The 17,552-nt window shown below is 30.7% G+C and overlaps 1 protein-coding gene across 1 annotated transcript; it reads right to left on the bottom strand.

Annotated features, from left to right (window-relative positions):
* Positions 1-332: 332 nt before the first annotated feature.
* Positions 333-16,415, bottom strand: LOC106618137 (uncharacterized). Its single transcript, XM_014235726.3, has 3 exons — positions 15,854-16,415; positions 8,322-8,534; positions 333-5,039 (listed from the first exon to the last, which is right to left on the bottom strand). The coding sequence occupies exons 1-3, from the start codon at positions 15,927-15,929 to the stop codon at positions 4,720-4,722; spliced, it is 609 nt and encodes a 202-aa protein (XP_014091201.2). The 5' UTR covers positions 15,930-16,415; the 3' UTR covers positions 333-4,719.
* Positions 16,416-17,552: the final 1,137 nt, after the last annotated feature.

Below are 17,552 nucleotides of genomic sequence, written 5' to 3'. Positions count from 1 at the left end.
ATAATCCTAACCGTTTCATCACTGGTATATCCTTAGTTCTTTCCGATAGAACTCCTTTCTACATTGGCGGTTCGAAAAATAACCCAAAATAATTTGGGTTTAGTGTTTAAATGAAACAAAAAAATTCCGACTTTATTTAATTTCCGCCAAAAAATACGCATGTGGGCTATTTTCTAAATTATATACATATGTGTAAGTTTTGAAGAAAATCGGAGAGGTGACCAAAACGGAACTAAAGACAATATTTGGAACAAAAATATCTAAGCACATCACATAAAATCATAATAAATTCATACTTACCGCCATTTCACTTAAATAAATCCACGTGCTACTTTTTGCCACTTCGAAAAATAAGTACATACGTTTTTATTTTTTCGCATTTTTGGAAAACTTGCCATACATTTTAAGACTGCAATGCGTGCAAAGGCCTACTAGCCACCTTCAATGCTACTTGCTTTGGGTTTGCCTTAACTTTTAAGTACACACATTTTTTTAATTTTTCGCTTTTACACAGCTTCATTAGATTCATAATTCAGTTTTGATTTTGAAAAGGCATTTTTTTAGTGTTGCTGCTTGCTGCGCTGCTTGTAGAGAAGCTGCCACAATTCACGTTACATTTCATTATTCAACTGTTTTATTTTGTTGTTTTTGTTTTTGTTTTGACTATTTTAATTATAAGTTTCATAATAAGAATAATAATATCTTTCAGCTATTAACAAGCATAGCTACAACTACAATACAATACAGTACAATACAATATTTCAATACAATCCACCTACAGACGCCACTTTCAATATCCTAAATAAAAATTTGTACTCATGACAGCGTAAACAAGCAGTTATAATAGAGTTTAATGCATATACATATAAGTTATTATCGTTACTTATGTGTGTTTGTATTAATATTTTCTAAAAATAGTTTTCTAATATAAATTAAAATTTTTGTTAACAAAATCAACAAAATTATTTTAACTGTTATTTTTGCAAATAATTTTTCTCTTAAGTTTTCATTCTTTTTCTTCTGAAACTTGATTTTTTGTTTGAAAACGTGAGCTAAAATAAATTTTTAACTGTTCTTTTTTGCTAATAATTTGTCATGTAAATTTTTTTCTCTGAAAAATACTTTCTTTTTTTTGTAAAAGGGTTCGCTAAAATTAATTTTTAATTGCTATTTTTTGCAAATAATTTTTCACTTCTCTTCTTTTACTGAAAAATTCTTGATTTTCTCTTTAAAAGCGTTTGCTAAAATTTTATTTAAACTATTTACTATATTCATACTACTTCCTCCGTCTCGCTACCTCTGTGTAAAATAATGGCACTTTTCGGTTTCACTGCTTCCTCTTCTACTTACATATGTATATCTTACAGTTGCTTCAACTAATGCTTGCCTCTCAGCATTTTTTTAGCTTTGCTTACATTTTCATTTGGATTTTCTTAAGTATTTCTATTATAACTGCTGTTTAGGTTTTCAAGCTCCTTTCGACAGTACAAAGTCCTTACAACGAGCACATAGTATATATGTATGTATATATATTTGTATGTAAATAAATATATGTGTGTGTGTATATATATCCAAACATGTATGTAATTATAAAGTACTAAATCAACAGCTAAAGTTTAGAACAAAAACTACTTTATGTACTTATGGTTCACTCGAGTACTAATATTTTTCCGTTAGTACGAGTATTTTTGCATTGAACAATGTTTTTTTGAAGTCAATATACATATTATAATTAAATATGCGTTATATGTGTGTGAGTTTAGAGTAAGAAAAGACGATTTGCAGATGGAAATATTATAAAATTCAGTTTCATCCAATACACAACTAGTGGCTAAAAAATTTATTTTCTAAAATTTACAGCTGAAGCAAGCAATTAAATTCAGCATAGTTTCGTCGCATAAAAGTATATAAAGAATGGACGTACACAGCTAATTTTTGAAGAAAATCGATTTTTTGTTTCGAAACTGGAGGTACATAACACATACAGTGCCTAAAAAAAATTTTGAGCTTACACTTCACATTAAGCTTTTTACTTTTAAGAAATAAACAGTTAAGCTCAATATTTGAATATTCATTGAATGGAAAAATATAATCCACACACATCACAATCACATTGTGGTGTCAGGCATCTTCATGAAACAGCAAACGTACACACACGCGTATATATACAATATAAATGTAGATAATTGACGTACTTAGTACAAATCAGAGTCGTGATTCGTGAAGATTGCCTGAGATTGAAACTTATTTTAAAGTGCGTGTGAAATATTTTGTGAAATTATGAGGGTAGAAATAAATGTGCTATAAATCGAGATCTTGTCTGATTTGGGAAAGGTTCTTATAAAAATACTTCATTAAATCGATATGATGATACCTAAATGTCCTGAAAAGTCGACATAAAAGTCCCAGCGGCGAAGAAGATCTTTATTTATGCTTTGTTCATTGCCATCCTAATTGTTTCTTAAGAGATTACAAGACAGAGAGATATGATATTATATGACTTTTGTGGTATTACGATGAAATTGTTACTTTGGAGGCCATTTGCATAAAATAAAAAAATATTCATCGAAAGAATGCATACTTGTGGATTGAAATAGATTGAAATGAATTGACATGCTTATACAAGTAGCAAGACAGAATAGCAGATGCTTAACTTCGCATACAAAACTGGCATTTTAATCCGAAAATATTGAATTTCCTCCAATGGATGAACTTACGTTAACGTACAAATAGTTCATCCAACCGTTGAACTTATGCAATGATTGAATGTATCAAGCGGGGTTAAATGTTACCCATTTCTTGGCACACTTAATAACAGAAAAAATTGTTGGTTTCATTTGCGAACGGAAGACTTTTCAAGCATGACGTGACAAAAATATGTATATATTAAATAGTATGATTTTATAATTTATCGCTCAAAAAAATTACATTTTGAACTTGTAAGTGTTCTATTTGGCATTTTAAGCATTTTTTATATACATATATATGTATAATATAATTTATATTCAAAAAATATTTAACTCAACGTTTAACAACTGCAATTGAGTAATCTTTTTATTGTTTCATCATTGTTTCATTATCATTTCACTTGCAAACTTTCTAGTTGAATTGGAATTTTTTGAAAAATATAAAACTACGACATTAAATTTCGCATAATTTTGCTGCATTAAAATTTTTTTATTTCGAAAAAATTACTAGTTACACCAGAAAAATAATTTATCACACTTATATGTATATGTACTCTATAACTAATAATAAATAGGTGACATTTAACTAAACTCTTGCAAATCGTCTTTAGTTACTCCGCGCATTCAAAGGTACGCACCTAAAGTGAAAAAATGAATTTTCATCGAATCGACGTACACAATTTTCTTACTCATTTATATAAAATAATGTCTTTATTTGGAAGCTACTGCATATTAATAGCGTCAATTATAAAATTGGATACCTGCAGCCTAATAAAATTTACAGCAAAGTATAACCGCTATTAAATATTATATTATATACTATTATTAATATTATTTTGTTTTGTTTTACACATTTTTCATTTTATTTTGTTATGTTTTAAAATTTTTCTCTTCTGAAAATAAACGTTCCAAAATTTGTTTGAAATTTATTAGAAAATGTAGTAGAAAACAGTATACTCGTCGTTTGGTTGAAATACGTTAAAAAAAAAGTTTTAATGCAAATAAATTCAAATTTACTGTTTCAGAAGAAACATACTCGAAGAAATATGAGTTTATCTTTTCGATGAAAACCAAAATTAGACATTTTCAATGCTACACGAGATTTTCATTTTCATAAAAAAAAAGTTTTTTATTTATAATCAATATAAAAATATGCATATTCGCAGAAATATTGGTTCATTCTTTCGAAGAGAACGAAAATTTAACGTTTCCAGTACGAAATGAGATTTTTTCATAAAAATATTTTAAGATATATTATATATATATATTAGAAAAAAAGGCTTTTGTTTGCTAATCATTACAAAAATATGCATATTCGAAGAAATGTGTGTTCGACCTTTCGATTAAAACCAAAGTTAGATGAAACCAATATTAAATGAGATTCGCTTTTTTATTAAGAAAAACATATTCTTAATCATTAAAATAAATAAGCATACTCGCAGACATATGAGTTCGCCTTTTCGAAGAAAACAAAAATTGGACTTTTCAATATGCTACAAAAAGATTTTTTTCACAAAAAAATTATATTTTTTTACAACTAACATAAAAACCTGCATACGTCGTTTCGATGAAAATTTATTCATGTTCCATTTAAACTTGAAATATGCTATATATGATTGCTTTGCAACAAATTTTTAATTTTTCAACCGATTTAAAGCTCTTCTAAGCCAATTCACCTCACATACATACCTACATACACATTTTTGTTTAAAGTACTATTTTGTTCATCTTTATTATACTGTGTTCTATACTATCAAATGCACTACATTATATAATTGCCTGTCTATTTGGTTCAATATACGAGTACTCTATTTATGTACTAACTGCTTGCGGTTTAAATCTTCTGCTATAAAGTTTTATATGCAAGTAGTGGTATTTAGTGGATTCAGACAAAAAAACAAAACAAAAACAATTATTCTTAGCTATGGTACAATTACAATAATATCATTTTCTTTTTTTGTTTGCATTTTGTTTTCATTTCTTACATTCTCTAAATATATTTTATGTAAGAAGCTGCTTATAAACTGTGTGCCTAAAAAAATGTATCTAAACGTAAAATACCAAAGCTCAATTCTCGCGCCACCAACGTTGAGAGCAGGAGTAGAGCGCTTGCGCTCACCATTATCTGTTTATTATCGGCCACAGGCTCCTCGCCGATTACCAAATGTATATCCATTTTGACTTTATGCGGCATAACGGTGCACGAGTAATCACCTTTGGTCTTCTCCGACACTTGATCCACCACCAAATTCATGCCCTTGTCCAGATGATAGAGCGATGCGTCGGCGACGATTTCCTGTCCAGTGGTGAGGGTGTTGTTGTTCTTAAACCAAACAATTAGGTGTTGCGATTCTGTTCGCGAATTGGGCGTAGAGTGTGAAAAACGTAGAGCGCGAAACGCGGAGTGGATGGAGTAGAGAGAAGAAAGAAATCACAATCAGAATCAGTGTGAGAATTAAAGGAAATAAGGGCAAGTACGTGTGTACATATATATATGTATGTGTATAGGTATAATATTTGTATAGGAATACTAATTAATGCTAAAATATTTTAATGCAAATTGATTTGAATGTCGATGAAAAGCTGGGTTATACTATATGAGAAATACAAATATGCAGATGTGTATGTTTGTGTGTGTATATTAATGTGGGTTAGTAGGTGCAGCAGGGGTTGGTGTTGAAAGGAAATCATGTTACGCATAGTTCAATCTGAGGAAAAGGTGTGTGTCAGAAAAGTAGGTGTGAATTGCCATAAGCGAATGGCGGACGTGCATATGAATGTACATGTATGTGTGTATGTATGTACGTTTATTTCGAAACTAATTTACATATTTTGTTTTCATGCAAAATAGACAAATATATGGAGACCATACATCATGTATGTATCAATGCTAGCGAGTGCACATGTTCTTACCCGTAAGTATATATGAATAGCTATCTCTTTATATGCATGCACATATGGTATGTATGTATGTATGATTATTTGATTAGTAAGGAAAGCTAGGTTTTTTATATCTATGAATCATGCTCGACCAAGCAAACTAAACTAAGCGCACACAAACCCAAATTTACTTGGCGCATATGTACGAGGGCCGTGTGATAAGTCAGTGATTTTTATGTTGTAGTATTTGAATTTTGTTTACATATCTTACTCGAATAAAAGTGCTTATTTTAGAATAAGAGTTCATGTTATGGCCCATAGTAAGACAATCGTTAAAAATATTATATAAATATTATATTTGAGCCAAGACCATTAAAAGTTTTTAAAGATTTCGAAAATGTGGTTAAAAAGCTAAATGTAAATATTTTTCTATTGTTAATATTTTTGAAAATAGTTCACGAAAGTTTGAAATTGATCCAAAAAATAGCTTCGGAGATATTTTTCAACTTATTGTAAGAGGCTTCCGAAACTTTAAAGGCGTTCTTCTCGAAACGCTGTTTTCATAGTCGGTGAGGAAAATTTTTCCGAAACGGCTGTACCGATCGACTTAAGCTTTTCACACGACCTTCTTAGTTATTTTTGTCAGGTAATATTTGAAGGGATAAGATTTTTGATAACAATTTCGATTTTTCAAGTCAATCTGAAGTGTACATTTTTTTACAAAAATCACTGTCAAAATTCAAAACTTTTATCCAAAAGTTTTCAAAACAAAAAAAAAACGTTAACTTCGGTTGCGCCGAAGCTTCACAAATACAAAGGCCCCTTACAAGAACTTGATTCCGAACGTTCAATTTGTATGGCAGCTATATGATATAGTGATCTCATCTGACCAATTTCTGTGGAGAATAATTTATTGCCTTAAGCAATAACTCGTGCCTAATTTCGTGAAGATAGCTCGTCAAATAAAAAAAATTTCCATGCAAGCACTTTACTTCGATCGTTCAGTTAATATGGCAGCTATATGCTATAGTCGTCCGATCTATACAATTTCTTCAGAGATTAGATTAATGCCTTAAATAATAATACATGCCAAATTTCGTGAAGATAGCTCGTCAAATTAATGAGTTTCCCATACAAACACTTGATTCCGATTGTTCAGTTTGTATGGCAGCTATATGCTATAGTGGTCCGATATCGGCCGTTCCGACAAATTAGCAGCTTCTTTGTTAGAAAAGGGCAGGTGCAAAATTTCAGATCGATATCTCAAAAACTGAGGGACTAGTTCGCGTATATAAGACGGACAGAGGGGCGGACAGACAGACGGACATGGCTAAATCAACTCAGCTCGTCACGGTGATCATTTATGTATATACTTTATATGGTCTCCGACGTTTCCTTCTGGGTGTTACAAACTTCGTGGTAAATTTAATATACCCTGTTCAGGGTATAATGAATCACCGATTATTAAATACATTAAATTCTCAAAATGTACAATTTTTTTCATTAAATTAATAATTACATTCTCTTCTAAAAAATTTACAAAGATGTGAAAAAATATTTTCTGACTTGCAAGTGGAAATAACTCCTTAAGGTTATTAAAAAGCTGTTATTTTTTGAAAAATCGTAACCCTAAAATCTTTTGATAATATTCGTCATTTATGTCTTTACCTATACCATCGAAGCGGTTTACAATAAATAAAATGAATCCCTAAAAATTCTCGAACAGTCCACTTTTTGGGCTGAATTAAACTATTTCAGTGATTCTGTTGTTTTAAATTCGATCTAATCTATAGTACGTCTACATATATTTGGAATACTATATGAAAACTAATTCTTATAGGATTTGAACATTGCCAAATACTCTTTTGAAGCATTCAAATCAATAAGCCTATAGAGGATTAGGAGCAGATGCCGTGCGAGTATTCTTTTCTTGTACAAATATCTTGAATACCTGCTTATTTAAGGCGTTGTTTTTAACGTAAAGCCAAAATATAATATATGCACAACTAGTTTTGGAGAACACTGCGGGTGTAAATTTGTTTATTGCCTCAGTCGTATCTTCCGTTCTAGCACTAGACCAATGAACCTCACGTGCCCTTAGCAAGCCTGCGCGACTGCGAGATCCTTCTGGCCTTGGGTAGATCGCAAGAGATCTACTGAACTACTTGTCCTGAGCAAACTTCTTCTTGCCGCAATCGTAGGAGTTCTTACTGGACACCGTCCAATTGAATGGTTGTATCTTACCTTCGACGAATCAGAAGACATCGCCGAAACTATCTCAAATCAAATTTGTGATAGGCTCAAAGCGGTTTTTCGATCTGTAAGGGTCTTATAATATAGTATTTAGGAGCTTTAGGTACCACAACTGACCGATGTTCTAAGCTATCCAAGTGAGATCCTTCTTAGGATCGACTTCTCAACCTAACCTAACTTAACCGTTGTAGTATTTATCATTAACATTCATGGTTTCAGGTACATGAAGCAAATATTTTCTCAATTTCATAAAATTTTACGAACGTAAATGTTTATACGACAGTCATAATTAAAAATTTAAGAGTAGTCTACTAACATCATGTAGAGGTCAGTATTGCATTTTTAGTCACTATGATTTCAATGGCTTATAAAACGACCCTCGTTTGGTGGGTCTTCATATTCCAATATGAACTAACTACTCTAACTTCATATTCCAATTTCCAATTTTCTGCTCCACTGTCTTTATTCCATGTTTTTTGGTTCGATTCATTAATTACTTACCATCATAATCCTTTACTGGACAAGTTAAAGTTACAGTGGCGTTGTTTTTGGCATAAACAGTTTTCTTTGGCTCATCAAAATATGGAGTTATTGTTGGTTGAGGCGGTTTGGATGCCGCCTTTATATTTTCGGGGCTTGATTCGTCGTAAAAGTAATCTGGATCTGTGCTGTCTGTGGACTTTTCACCAGATTTCTGCGCGACATCTGCCAGGACTGTGAAGGAAAAGAGTAGAAGTGAGATAATTGATTAAAAAAATTCATAGGACTGAAAATCATTTAGTTATAAATAGGTAAATTAATATAATTATTTTAAAGGTTTGTTCAATTAACGGTTGTTTATATGAGCAAAAGCACAGAAATTTTAGCAAATAATTTCAGTCATCAATAAACAAGATAACTTGAGTTGAGGGAGTAAATTTAGGACTGAAAATTGTTTTTTTTATTACATTTTTGAAAACAGCAGTCTTTAAAGCGGTCAATAAAAAAAAGTTTTTTTTAAAAATAATCTTTTTAACCTGTCAAAAGCCAAAATTAGAAAAAAAACTAAATTAAAATGAATATTCAAAAAAGGATAATTAAATTCGTATATATTTTTATCTAAAAAAAATTCAAAAAACTTGATCTTAAATAATTTTTTGTAATCGAAAACAAAAGATGAAAGTCTCTCAACGGCTAATTTATATGAATATTTTAGTAATTGTAATCTTTAGAGACGCCCTATTAGCTTTTGATGTTGATACATGAACTAAAGAAAAAATGTTATAAAATAATTTTCCAATTGTCGAAGTAACATGAAATAAAAATGATAATATATAAATTTTAATATGGAATTTTTATCTACAAAAGTTTTGTGTATTAAATAATTTTCAAAAACTTAACCTCAACACTTTTTTCCCCAAAATGGGCCCCGCCCATCAAATTTCCTGAAAGGTAGTTTATTTGGAAAAGGGCTTTATAGGGCGTGGCATCGCCCACTTTTAGGTGAAATCCTGTATAAAAATTTTGTGTGTGAGGTTACCCTCATCCCTCATCATTCCTATCGTAGAACGTGAAAATCAAATGACAGCCACGCCTACTTCCCACTTTTTCACTTTACAGTATACAAATCAAACATCAATGAAATTATCAGAGTAAAACTTTACGCGGATAGCGCTTTCAAAGCCTTTAATCTTATGCTCAATAATTTTCAAAATCGGACTATAACATTTCAAAGACAGAGATAACAAATATGTGCCGAAGATATCGGTCAATCTGTGAGTATTGAAATACGGGGAAAATATTTTTGTGTTAAATTGGGTCAATACTTCCCTAAGCTCCACATTGCTAATATAAAGATTTTCGAGCTTCCGGGTGACTTTACACCGCACCTATCATCCCATACGTAAAAAATCTTAATGAAATTCAGAAGAGATCTCTTTCTAATAACAGTATATCTTCATGCTTGTGATTGTAATTAATGGTGGTAATACTTCCTATTATTAATTAAAATATATACGGAAATCGCGTATATCACTTTACCTTGCGAGAGTATAAAATGTTTAGTTACACCCCAACTTAGCCCATCCTTACTAGTTATGAGTATTTTTGTAATGCACATTTTTAGAAGACGACCTAATTCACCTAAATATATTTTTTACTGGATACTCTTATAAAAACAATGTTAAATTATTAGTAAAAAATCAAGAAAAATACACTCTTCGGACTTTTCTTTTGCTAATATTTCCTCTAAAATTTTACTTTTATTTTTTACGAATTTTTATGCGCCTAAATTAACGGGTTTTCCACGGTCACATTTACTAAAGCCAAATTTGCTTTCTCTGCCGGATATTACAGGAAAAATAAATCGGAAAAAAATGGAACGCATATAATTTCATATGCTCATTGAATGTGCTGAATGAGCGAAAGGCTACGAATAAAATAGCAATAAAAATGTGCGAGATAATACACAAATGGAAGGTCAATTAAAATTTCCAGCCAATAATGGGACAATGAGTAATTTAATGAATTTAAGTACGTGAGAGCATGTGTACCTACATGTAACTCTAGCCATATATGGCTCTGTACATAAGCTGTGTACATGCAACGAAGTACATATGTATTTGCCAATAAGGGTTAATACGTATGGATATTGTTAAAACAACAGCAAAAAATAAAAAAAAATATACTGAAAAGTCATGGACAAAAGAACTGTTAATTCCAACAATAACAACAAATGTTTTTTGTTTGCTGTTTTTTGTTGTACAAAATTCTGAATTCCTCAATTAAAGAATAAAAATAATAATAACAACAGCAATAAAACGTTCAAATGTCACGTTGAGCATGCGTAAATACATTTAGCCATATACAGGCCATGTAAATAAGCACAGCACACTTGTAGTGCGCACATGTATGCATGTGTGTGTGTACGCATTTTATGTAAGCAAGTAAGTATGCAAGTATGGAAGTGTTTAAGTACCCTTGTGCACATGTGTATAACACTTTTGATCGTGGAGAAATTAAAGAAAAAAGAGGCGCAATCACACACACACGCAGTCGCACACTTATGCACAGCAAATAATTATAATGAAGCAATTAAACATCGGAATAGCTTAGTGGTGGATTATGGCGTATTCGATGACTTCGAGTGCCAGTAGCGAACCCGCTCATTGGCATGTGGCATGCTACTGTGGCCGCCACAAACTTGGGAGTGTACTTACAAGCGCGTTTGTGTGTGAATATACATACACATGTATGTAGGTATGTGAACTTAAAAAACAGATGTGCGATATGCAAGAATTTATGTTGGGAATGCTTGTGTGCCGATTATTAAAATAATGTTGGGTGGCTTTCGGCTACCTATTGTTTTATAGTTTGAAAATAAAAATTTAAAGAATAAAAATGTTAAATGAAAAGTTTAAAAATAAAATGTTGAGATAAAAGAATAAAAAATATTAGTTTTTAAAAATATAAAAAATAAACAAAAAAAAATTACAAATAACAATTTTAAATAAAAATTAAAAACTTGAAAAATATTTTAATTCAAAAAATTTATAAAATAAAATTTTAAATAAAATAAAGTTTTAAGAATAAAATTGTAAGATATGAAAATTAAAAAAAAAAAGAATTTAAAAACATATATTTTTTGGAACATATATTTGTTTAAAAAAAAATGGTAATTAAAAAAATTTACAAACATATATTTGAAATAAAAAAAAAAATTTTTGAAGAATAAAAATAAAAAATAATTAAAAATTAAAAATTAAAAAATAAAAAATAAAGAGCTCCACCTGTACAAATGTATCAAACATTTGAAAAATATGAACAAATTTTTTACGCAAACCCAACTGTGCATGTTATTATATTATACGGAATAATTTTATTTAAAAATGTTGTTTTTGATAGTAGACCGCCCGAGAAGAAAAAGAAGTAGGTCAATATAGCTTTCTAAACTACTAGAAAAATAATGTCATTTCATTAACGTCATATTAAGTATGTGACTCGGCTAAAAGAATGGGTAAACTTTTGAAAAACATAATCAAAAAATTAATAAATATATATTTGTTTCCATATTTCACTTATCCAAAATAACTGTTTCTTAAATTGGTTAAAAAAATATTAAATTTCTCTCACTATATCCTTAATAGATATGTTATTTAACTAAAAAAATACTGCTCAGCGCCTAATTGTATGCAACGTTTAGTTTTGTTATTATATTTGTGTTATTGTTAATAACTTAGTAAGCAGTAAAGGTCACTGAGATTTGCTTAATGCAGGTCTAAGTGTGAGAAAAACTACGTACGATAAGAATATCAGGTCAATTTGCAGTACATAGAGAGCTATTTACTACGAATAATTTCGTTTATTCTCTCAGCTCTCTCTCCCTAACTGCATAAAGTGTGATAAATATCAGAAAACTAAAAACAAAATGTATTAATAAAACGTTTTACCACGAAAATTTAAATTCATGTTGTAGTACGTTTTAGACAACCCCAATCTGTACATACATACATACATACATTTGTAGCGCTTAATTTATGCACGCATATGGAACATGTTCACGCTGACTATCGCATTCACGTGTATAAAGCAGAAATACATATTATAGTTTTATACCCTGAAAATGGTACATTAAGTTTGCTACGAAGTTAGTAAAATCCAGAAGGCAACGTTAGAGGCTCTATAAAGTATATTCTATATAAATAATCTGCGTGACGAGCTGTTTCGACTTAGTCATGTCCATCCGTCTATCCGTCTGCCTGTGTATAAACGAACTAGTTCCACAGTTTTTGAGATATCGTTATGAAATTTTGCACATATCTTCTCCTCCTTAAAAAAACCGTTTATTTGTTGGAACCGCTGATATCCGACTACTATAGCATATAGCTGCCGTACAAATTGATCCATCAAAATACAGTTTTTGTATGTAAAAATTTTTTATTTGTCGAGATATCTTTACGGAATTTTACATGCAGTGTTATCCCAGGCAATGGTATTATACTGATGAAATTGTTTAGATCGGACCACTATAGCATAAAGCTGCTGTTTCACAAACTGGTCCATTAAAATCAAGTTGAAGAATTTTTATACCTTCTTATGCTCTAAGTAACGCACATGTGAAGGGTATTATAGCCTCGGTACAGTCGAAATTATTATTTTTTCTTGTTTTTTACAAAAATTTAAATTCCAAAAAATTTTACAGTTAGTACAAATATGTGTGTCTGTAAAAGTATGATTATCTGCTTCCACTGATATGACTGTGTGTGTTGATTTCCGCCCCTCGGTTTGACCTTTTTTGCCATTGCGATTACTATATTTCTATTTCTATTTCTGTTGCTATTTCCATTACTTGGTAAATGCCGTTTTTGTCGCTTTTTATGTTATTTATAAGATATGTATGTATGTATATATGTATATATTATTATGTGGTTTCATCGATTAGGAATTTATGACGGTATAAATATGCTAGTTTGCATGTAACAACAAACCTAAGCACTTAGATTCAGCTAAGTATCTATGCATATACGTATGTGTGTGTTAGTTAGTTTGAGTATGCGCGCTATTAAATAGTGTATTAAATTCTTATCACAAAGTACGAAATTGTTTCGCAGCATGCGAGCTTTTCAAAAGCTGCCGCTGTTGCTGTGGCCAAAACATCAATGTGTATGTATATATATGTGTGTATATGTGTATATAAGTGGCTGTGTTGTTGCAAGAAGCAAAGTAAATAGCTGTGTTGGCATATTTACATATTTGCCTAGCGTTTTTTTCATCCATGTAAACACACACACCTATATGAACATATTTGTTTGCTTGGCGTGTGTGCATATGTGTGTTTGTAAATTCCACATATTTCATATAAATCCTTTTGCTCACACCACAGCAACCGCTCCAAATTTGCAACTTTGCAATATTTGTGCAAGCGAGATTAAAGTTCTGCGAACTGAAATGTAAATAGCGGAATTAAATTTCTCCATCTGTTGTTTATCTTCGTTTGACATTCGCAATAATTTGACGAAAATGTGTCGTGTTCATATTTCTGGCACTTTTTATGTAACATTTGTTGTTAATATTCAAGGCATCACTGTCTGAATTCCAAAATAATGACTCATTTACTCAGAAAACTGCCAGCCATGAATGTATGTGTATATATGTGTGCGTAAAAACTGTTTCACGCATCCTTAGATGTACACTTAATAGAAATAATGTTTAATAGGTTAGGTTCGGTATCGAAAAAGGATTATTTGTTTTAGATTTATGTTTTATACCCTAAACAGGGTATATGAAGATGGTAATACCTAGAAGGCAACGTAGGAAATTTTATAAAATATATATATATATATACAGTCTGTCTGTACATCGAGATAAAGACCTCTTTATACCCTTTTAGGCTACATATAAGAAATGCACCTGTGAAAAGCTAAGCTTCGCTGCAGCCAAATGCAGCCTTGTTTATAGTAAATTTTACCGAAACTGGCGTATTTATCACTTCTGAAATGCTGATAAACTGCAAGAGTATCTAATGGCCTAGTTTTTATCTAATAATTGTTATTTTTATTTTCAAATCAAATCAAATTTAGTATAAATTCATTGAGGTATTTTTTATTTTAAAATGCTTTTTTTTGTTTTTGTTTATTAAAGTTTAAATATTTTGTTTTTTTATGTAAATTTTGGTTTACTTTTTCATATTATATGATATTTTTTTAAAATTAAATTATGAATTAAAGTTGAATAGATGAATACCATAGATATTCATAAGTTAATAAAAATAGACTGTAGTTATAATTAGAGAAGAATATATACATTTTATATAAAAAAATATTATTAACGCATTTTTTTTAGTAAACATAATGTATAAAATTTGTAAAAAAGAAATATAAAAAAAACAATACTTGTTCGATTTTTTTCTATTTTTAAAGACTTTTAATAAGAATTAAAAAATAATAATAATTATACGAATTTTCAATAAAAAATTTAAAAAAATATATATGTTCAATTTTTTTTTCTATTTTTCAAAGCATGTAATATAAACAAAAAAATAAGAATAATTGTACTAATTTTTAATAAGTATGTAAAAAATGTTGTTCGAATTTTTTTATGTATATTTTTTAATTTTACAAAAAGTAAATATAAAATATTTGTTCGATTTTTGCTCTATTTTTCAAAACATTTAATAAAAATAAAAAAGTAACATTTATGAAAAATGAAAAAAACAATAGTTCTTCGAGTTTTTTTATTTTTCTTTACATTTAATAAAACTTAAAAAAGAAATAGTTGTTCGAATTTTTAGTATAAATATATAAAAAGTTGGCATTTTTTTCTGTTTTTGTAAAAGTTTAATAAAAATTAAAAAAAAAGGTGTTATATTTTTTTTCCATTTTTCGCAACAATCTTGGGATATTAATGAGAAATGTGCAGCTTAAACATGTTTTTGAGGAATTATAAATTATGAAAATATTTTTATGTTGTCACTAAAGTTTCTTTGTTATTTTTTTATTTAAAAAAAATTTAGTACTCAAAAGCTGCCGTATTAAACCACTTCGTGCTTATATGCTTTTGTTTGTATGTATATAAATATCCAAACAAACTATTTTATAGTTTTAATAGCGTTTTAGTTGTACAAATTGAAGCATATGTGCTAATACAACAATATTATATTGAAAAAAAGCAATATGCTTTTTACTTACATACAAAAATATTAAGAATTTATAGCAGAATTCTGCGCTGAAATTTAATATGTACAAAGATAAATCACACGCTCACTACGTACATATACATATGTATGTATATATGTCTGTACATATTTTTCCTAAAAAATACTGTACACACGCTGTGTATCCTTAGCACAGCTTTTGTTTTTTTCCATGAGTTGAGTGACGACAGCCTTTCAGCGGCAACTATTCACTACGAAAACTATTTGTTTCCAAAAAACATGCCACACAAACACACTCATGTACATATATAAATATATTTCAAAAATTAAAAATATTTTAGATTTTCCCCCCACCCTCTGCAACTAATTGCGAAATTTAATATTTTTTTTTCGGTACACATACCCGAATTATTGAGGCACCCAAAAATAACCCATCCCAGCAGCAGAGCGGCGACTGCATTGTTGCGCACTGATGTCATGGCTGGCTGGCTGTTTGGCTTACTCGTTGACTAGCAGGCTGGCTTTCCCGAAGTGAAAGAGAAATTTTCGATAATTTGTCCCAATGACAATTTGCGGAATCTGCTGATTATGGCAGATAACTATGTATACACTAGCGGCGCGTTTGTATGGATGTGTGTGTGATTAAACACAAGCAGCTGCCGAAAAGATTGAATTCAACGCTTTTGCACTGACCAACACACGTTTCAAACAAACAAAATCAATTGTTGTACTTCAACTGCACTTTAATACAAGAAAATATTTTTTCAAAAATTATTTTCGAAATTATTATACAAACTTTTTTTTCGTAATTTTTTAAATTTCTTTAAAAATACTGTATACTACTGCAATTCAGTTAACAGGACTACTTTTTCCGTTATGCTTAAGCGTTCGTTTTTTATTTGTGCAATGAACACCAACGAAGGCGGAATGTTTTGATAGTTTTTTCGCACAGCCACACAGCGTACTGAATCACTACATTCGAAATATTGGACTCAGGCGGGCGAATCGTTTTGTCGTCGCCGTTGTCGTTTGTCGTTATTGCTCGTTCGGCATATTTATTTGTTTGTTTGTACACAGGCACATACGGATGTATATATGTTTATATGTATATTTGTACATCTGTATATCTCTCCGTTTGTGTGTAAGTATGTCAGGCGTAGAAATATGAAAGAATGACGTGAGACTCCTCTGCGCGAAGAATACCCAATATTTATTTCAGCACCGAAGCATAAGTACGAGCAGATAGTTGGATGTATCTAACCAAACTCGACTGCATTCGCGCATACACCAACAAATTAACGTACATACGTGCGCTCGCGACCCAATGAATGAGTGTATTTGTGAGTGCGGGTGTGTTTTTGTATATGAATTTCTTGTTAATAAAAAGAACCGAAAAAATAAAGCCCAAAAAAGTCTCAAAGTCACCACACTGCGACGGCATGCGCCGAAGCTCCAGTACACAACCGCAACAACAACAACTCGGCTATGTGCCACCACGGTTGTGGTGCTTGCCACTGCCACTGCGACTGCTGCTTCCACAAGCACACACAAACACACACATACGCGGCCGCTCGCGTTCAATACTCGCCGATGTACAATATTTCCTGGGTGCGTACAAATCGTAGGTATGTCTTTTTAATGTAAGTATGTATGTGTATATGTAAATTTAAAATGCACGTTTGTTGGATTAAGTATAACAGTTGTTTGCGTATAAATGTTATGTCATGCATTTTATAACAGCCAGCAAGCAAGCTACCCACATGTAGATATGTATGTATGCGCTCTCGGAAGTGCATTAAAGCGGCAAGCAATTTTTGTAGCATACATATGTGCGCAAAAGCACTTGGTGATAAGCATAAGTTTCGTTCAGTTGGAAAAGGCGGAAAGTGGAAAGCTTTTTGCCCGGGCGTGTGCTTTTTTGTATACAATCATGCATAGATATATACATTTATATAGGTTAGTTGAAAAGTTCTGCGCTCGAAATGAAAAAATTCTGTTTTTGGTACGAAATATATTTTTTTATTTAATATAATCTCCGTTAACTTCAATACACTTATTCCAATGATCCTCCAATACTTTTATTCTTATTTTAACGTTCCGGA

This window comes from Bactrocera oleae, chromosome 4 (genome assembly GCF_042242935.1).
Source record: "Bactrocera oleae isolate idBacOlea1 chromosome 4, idBacOlea1, whole genome shotgun sequence".
Lineage (NCBI taxonomy): Eukaryota > Metazoa > Arthropoda > Insecta > Diptera > Tephritidae > Bactrocera > Bactrocera oleae.
This window is presented reverse-complemented; position numbering and strand designations above follow the sequence as displayed.

What these genes read in the sequence shown, in the direction of transcription:
- LOC106618137 (XM_014235726.3), bottom strand. Translation starts at nt 15,929, where the DNA reads ATGACATCAGTGCGCAACAATGCAGTCGCCGCTCTGCTGCTGGGATGG. An exon ending in TGGGTGCCTCAATAATTCGG is followed by an intron (nt 8,535 to 15,853) that starts GTATGTGTACCG and finishes TTTCCTTCACAG; the next exon opens with TCCTGGCAGATGTCGCGCAG. An exon ending in TCCAGTAAAGGATTATGATG is followed by an intron (nt 5,040 to 8,321) that starts GTAAGTAATTAA and finishes ATTCGCGAACAG; the next exon opens with AATCGCAACACCTAATTGTT.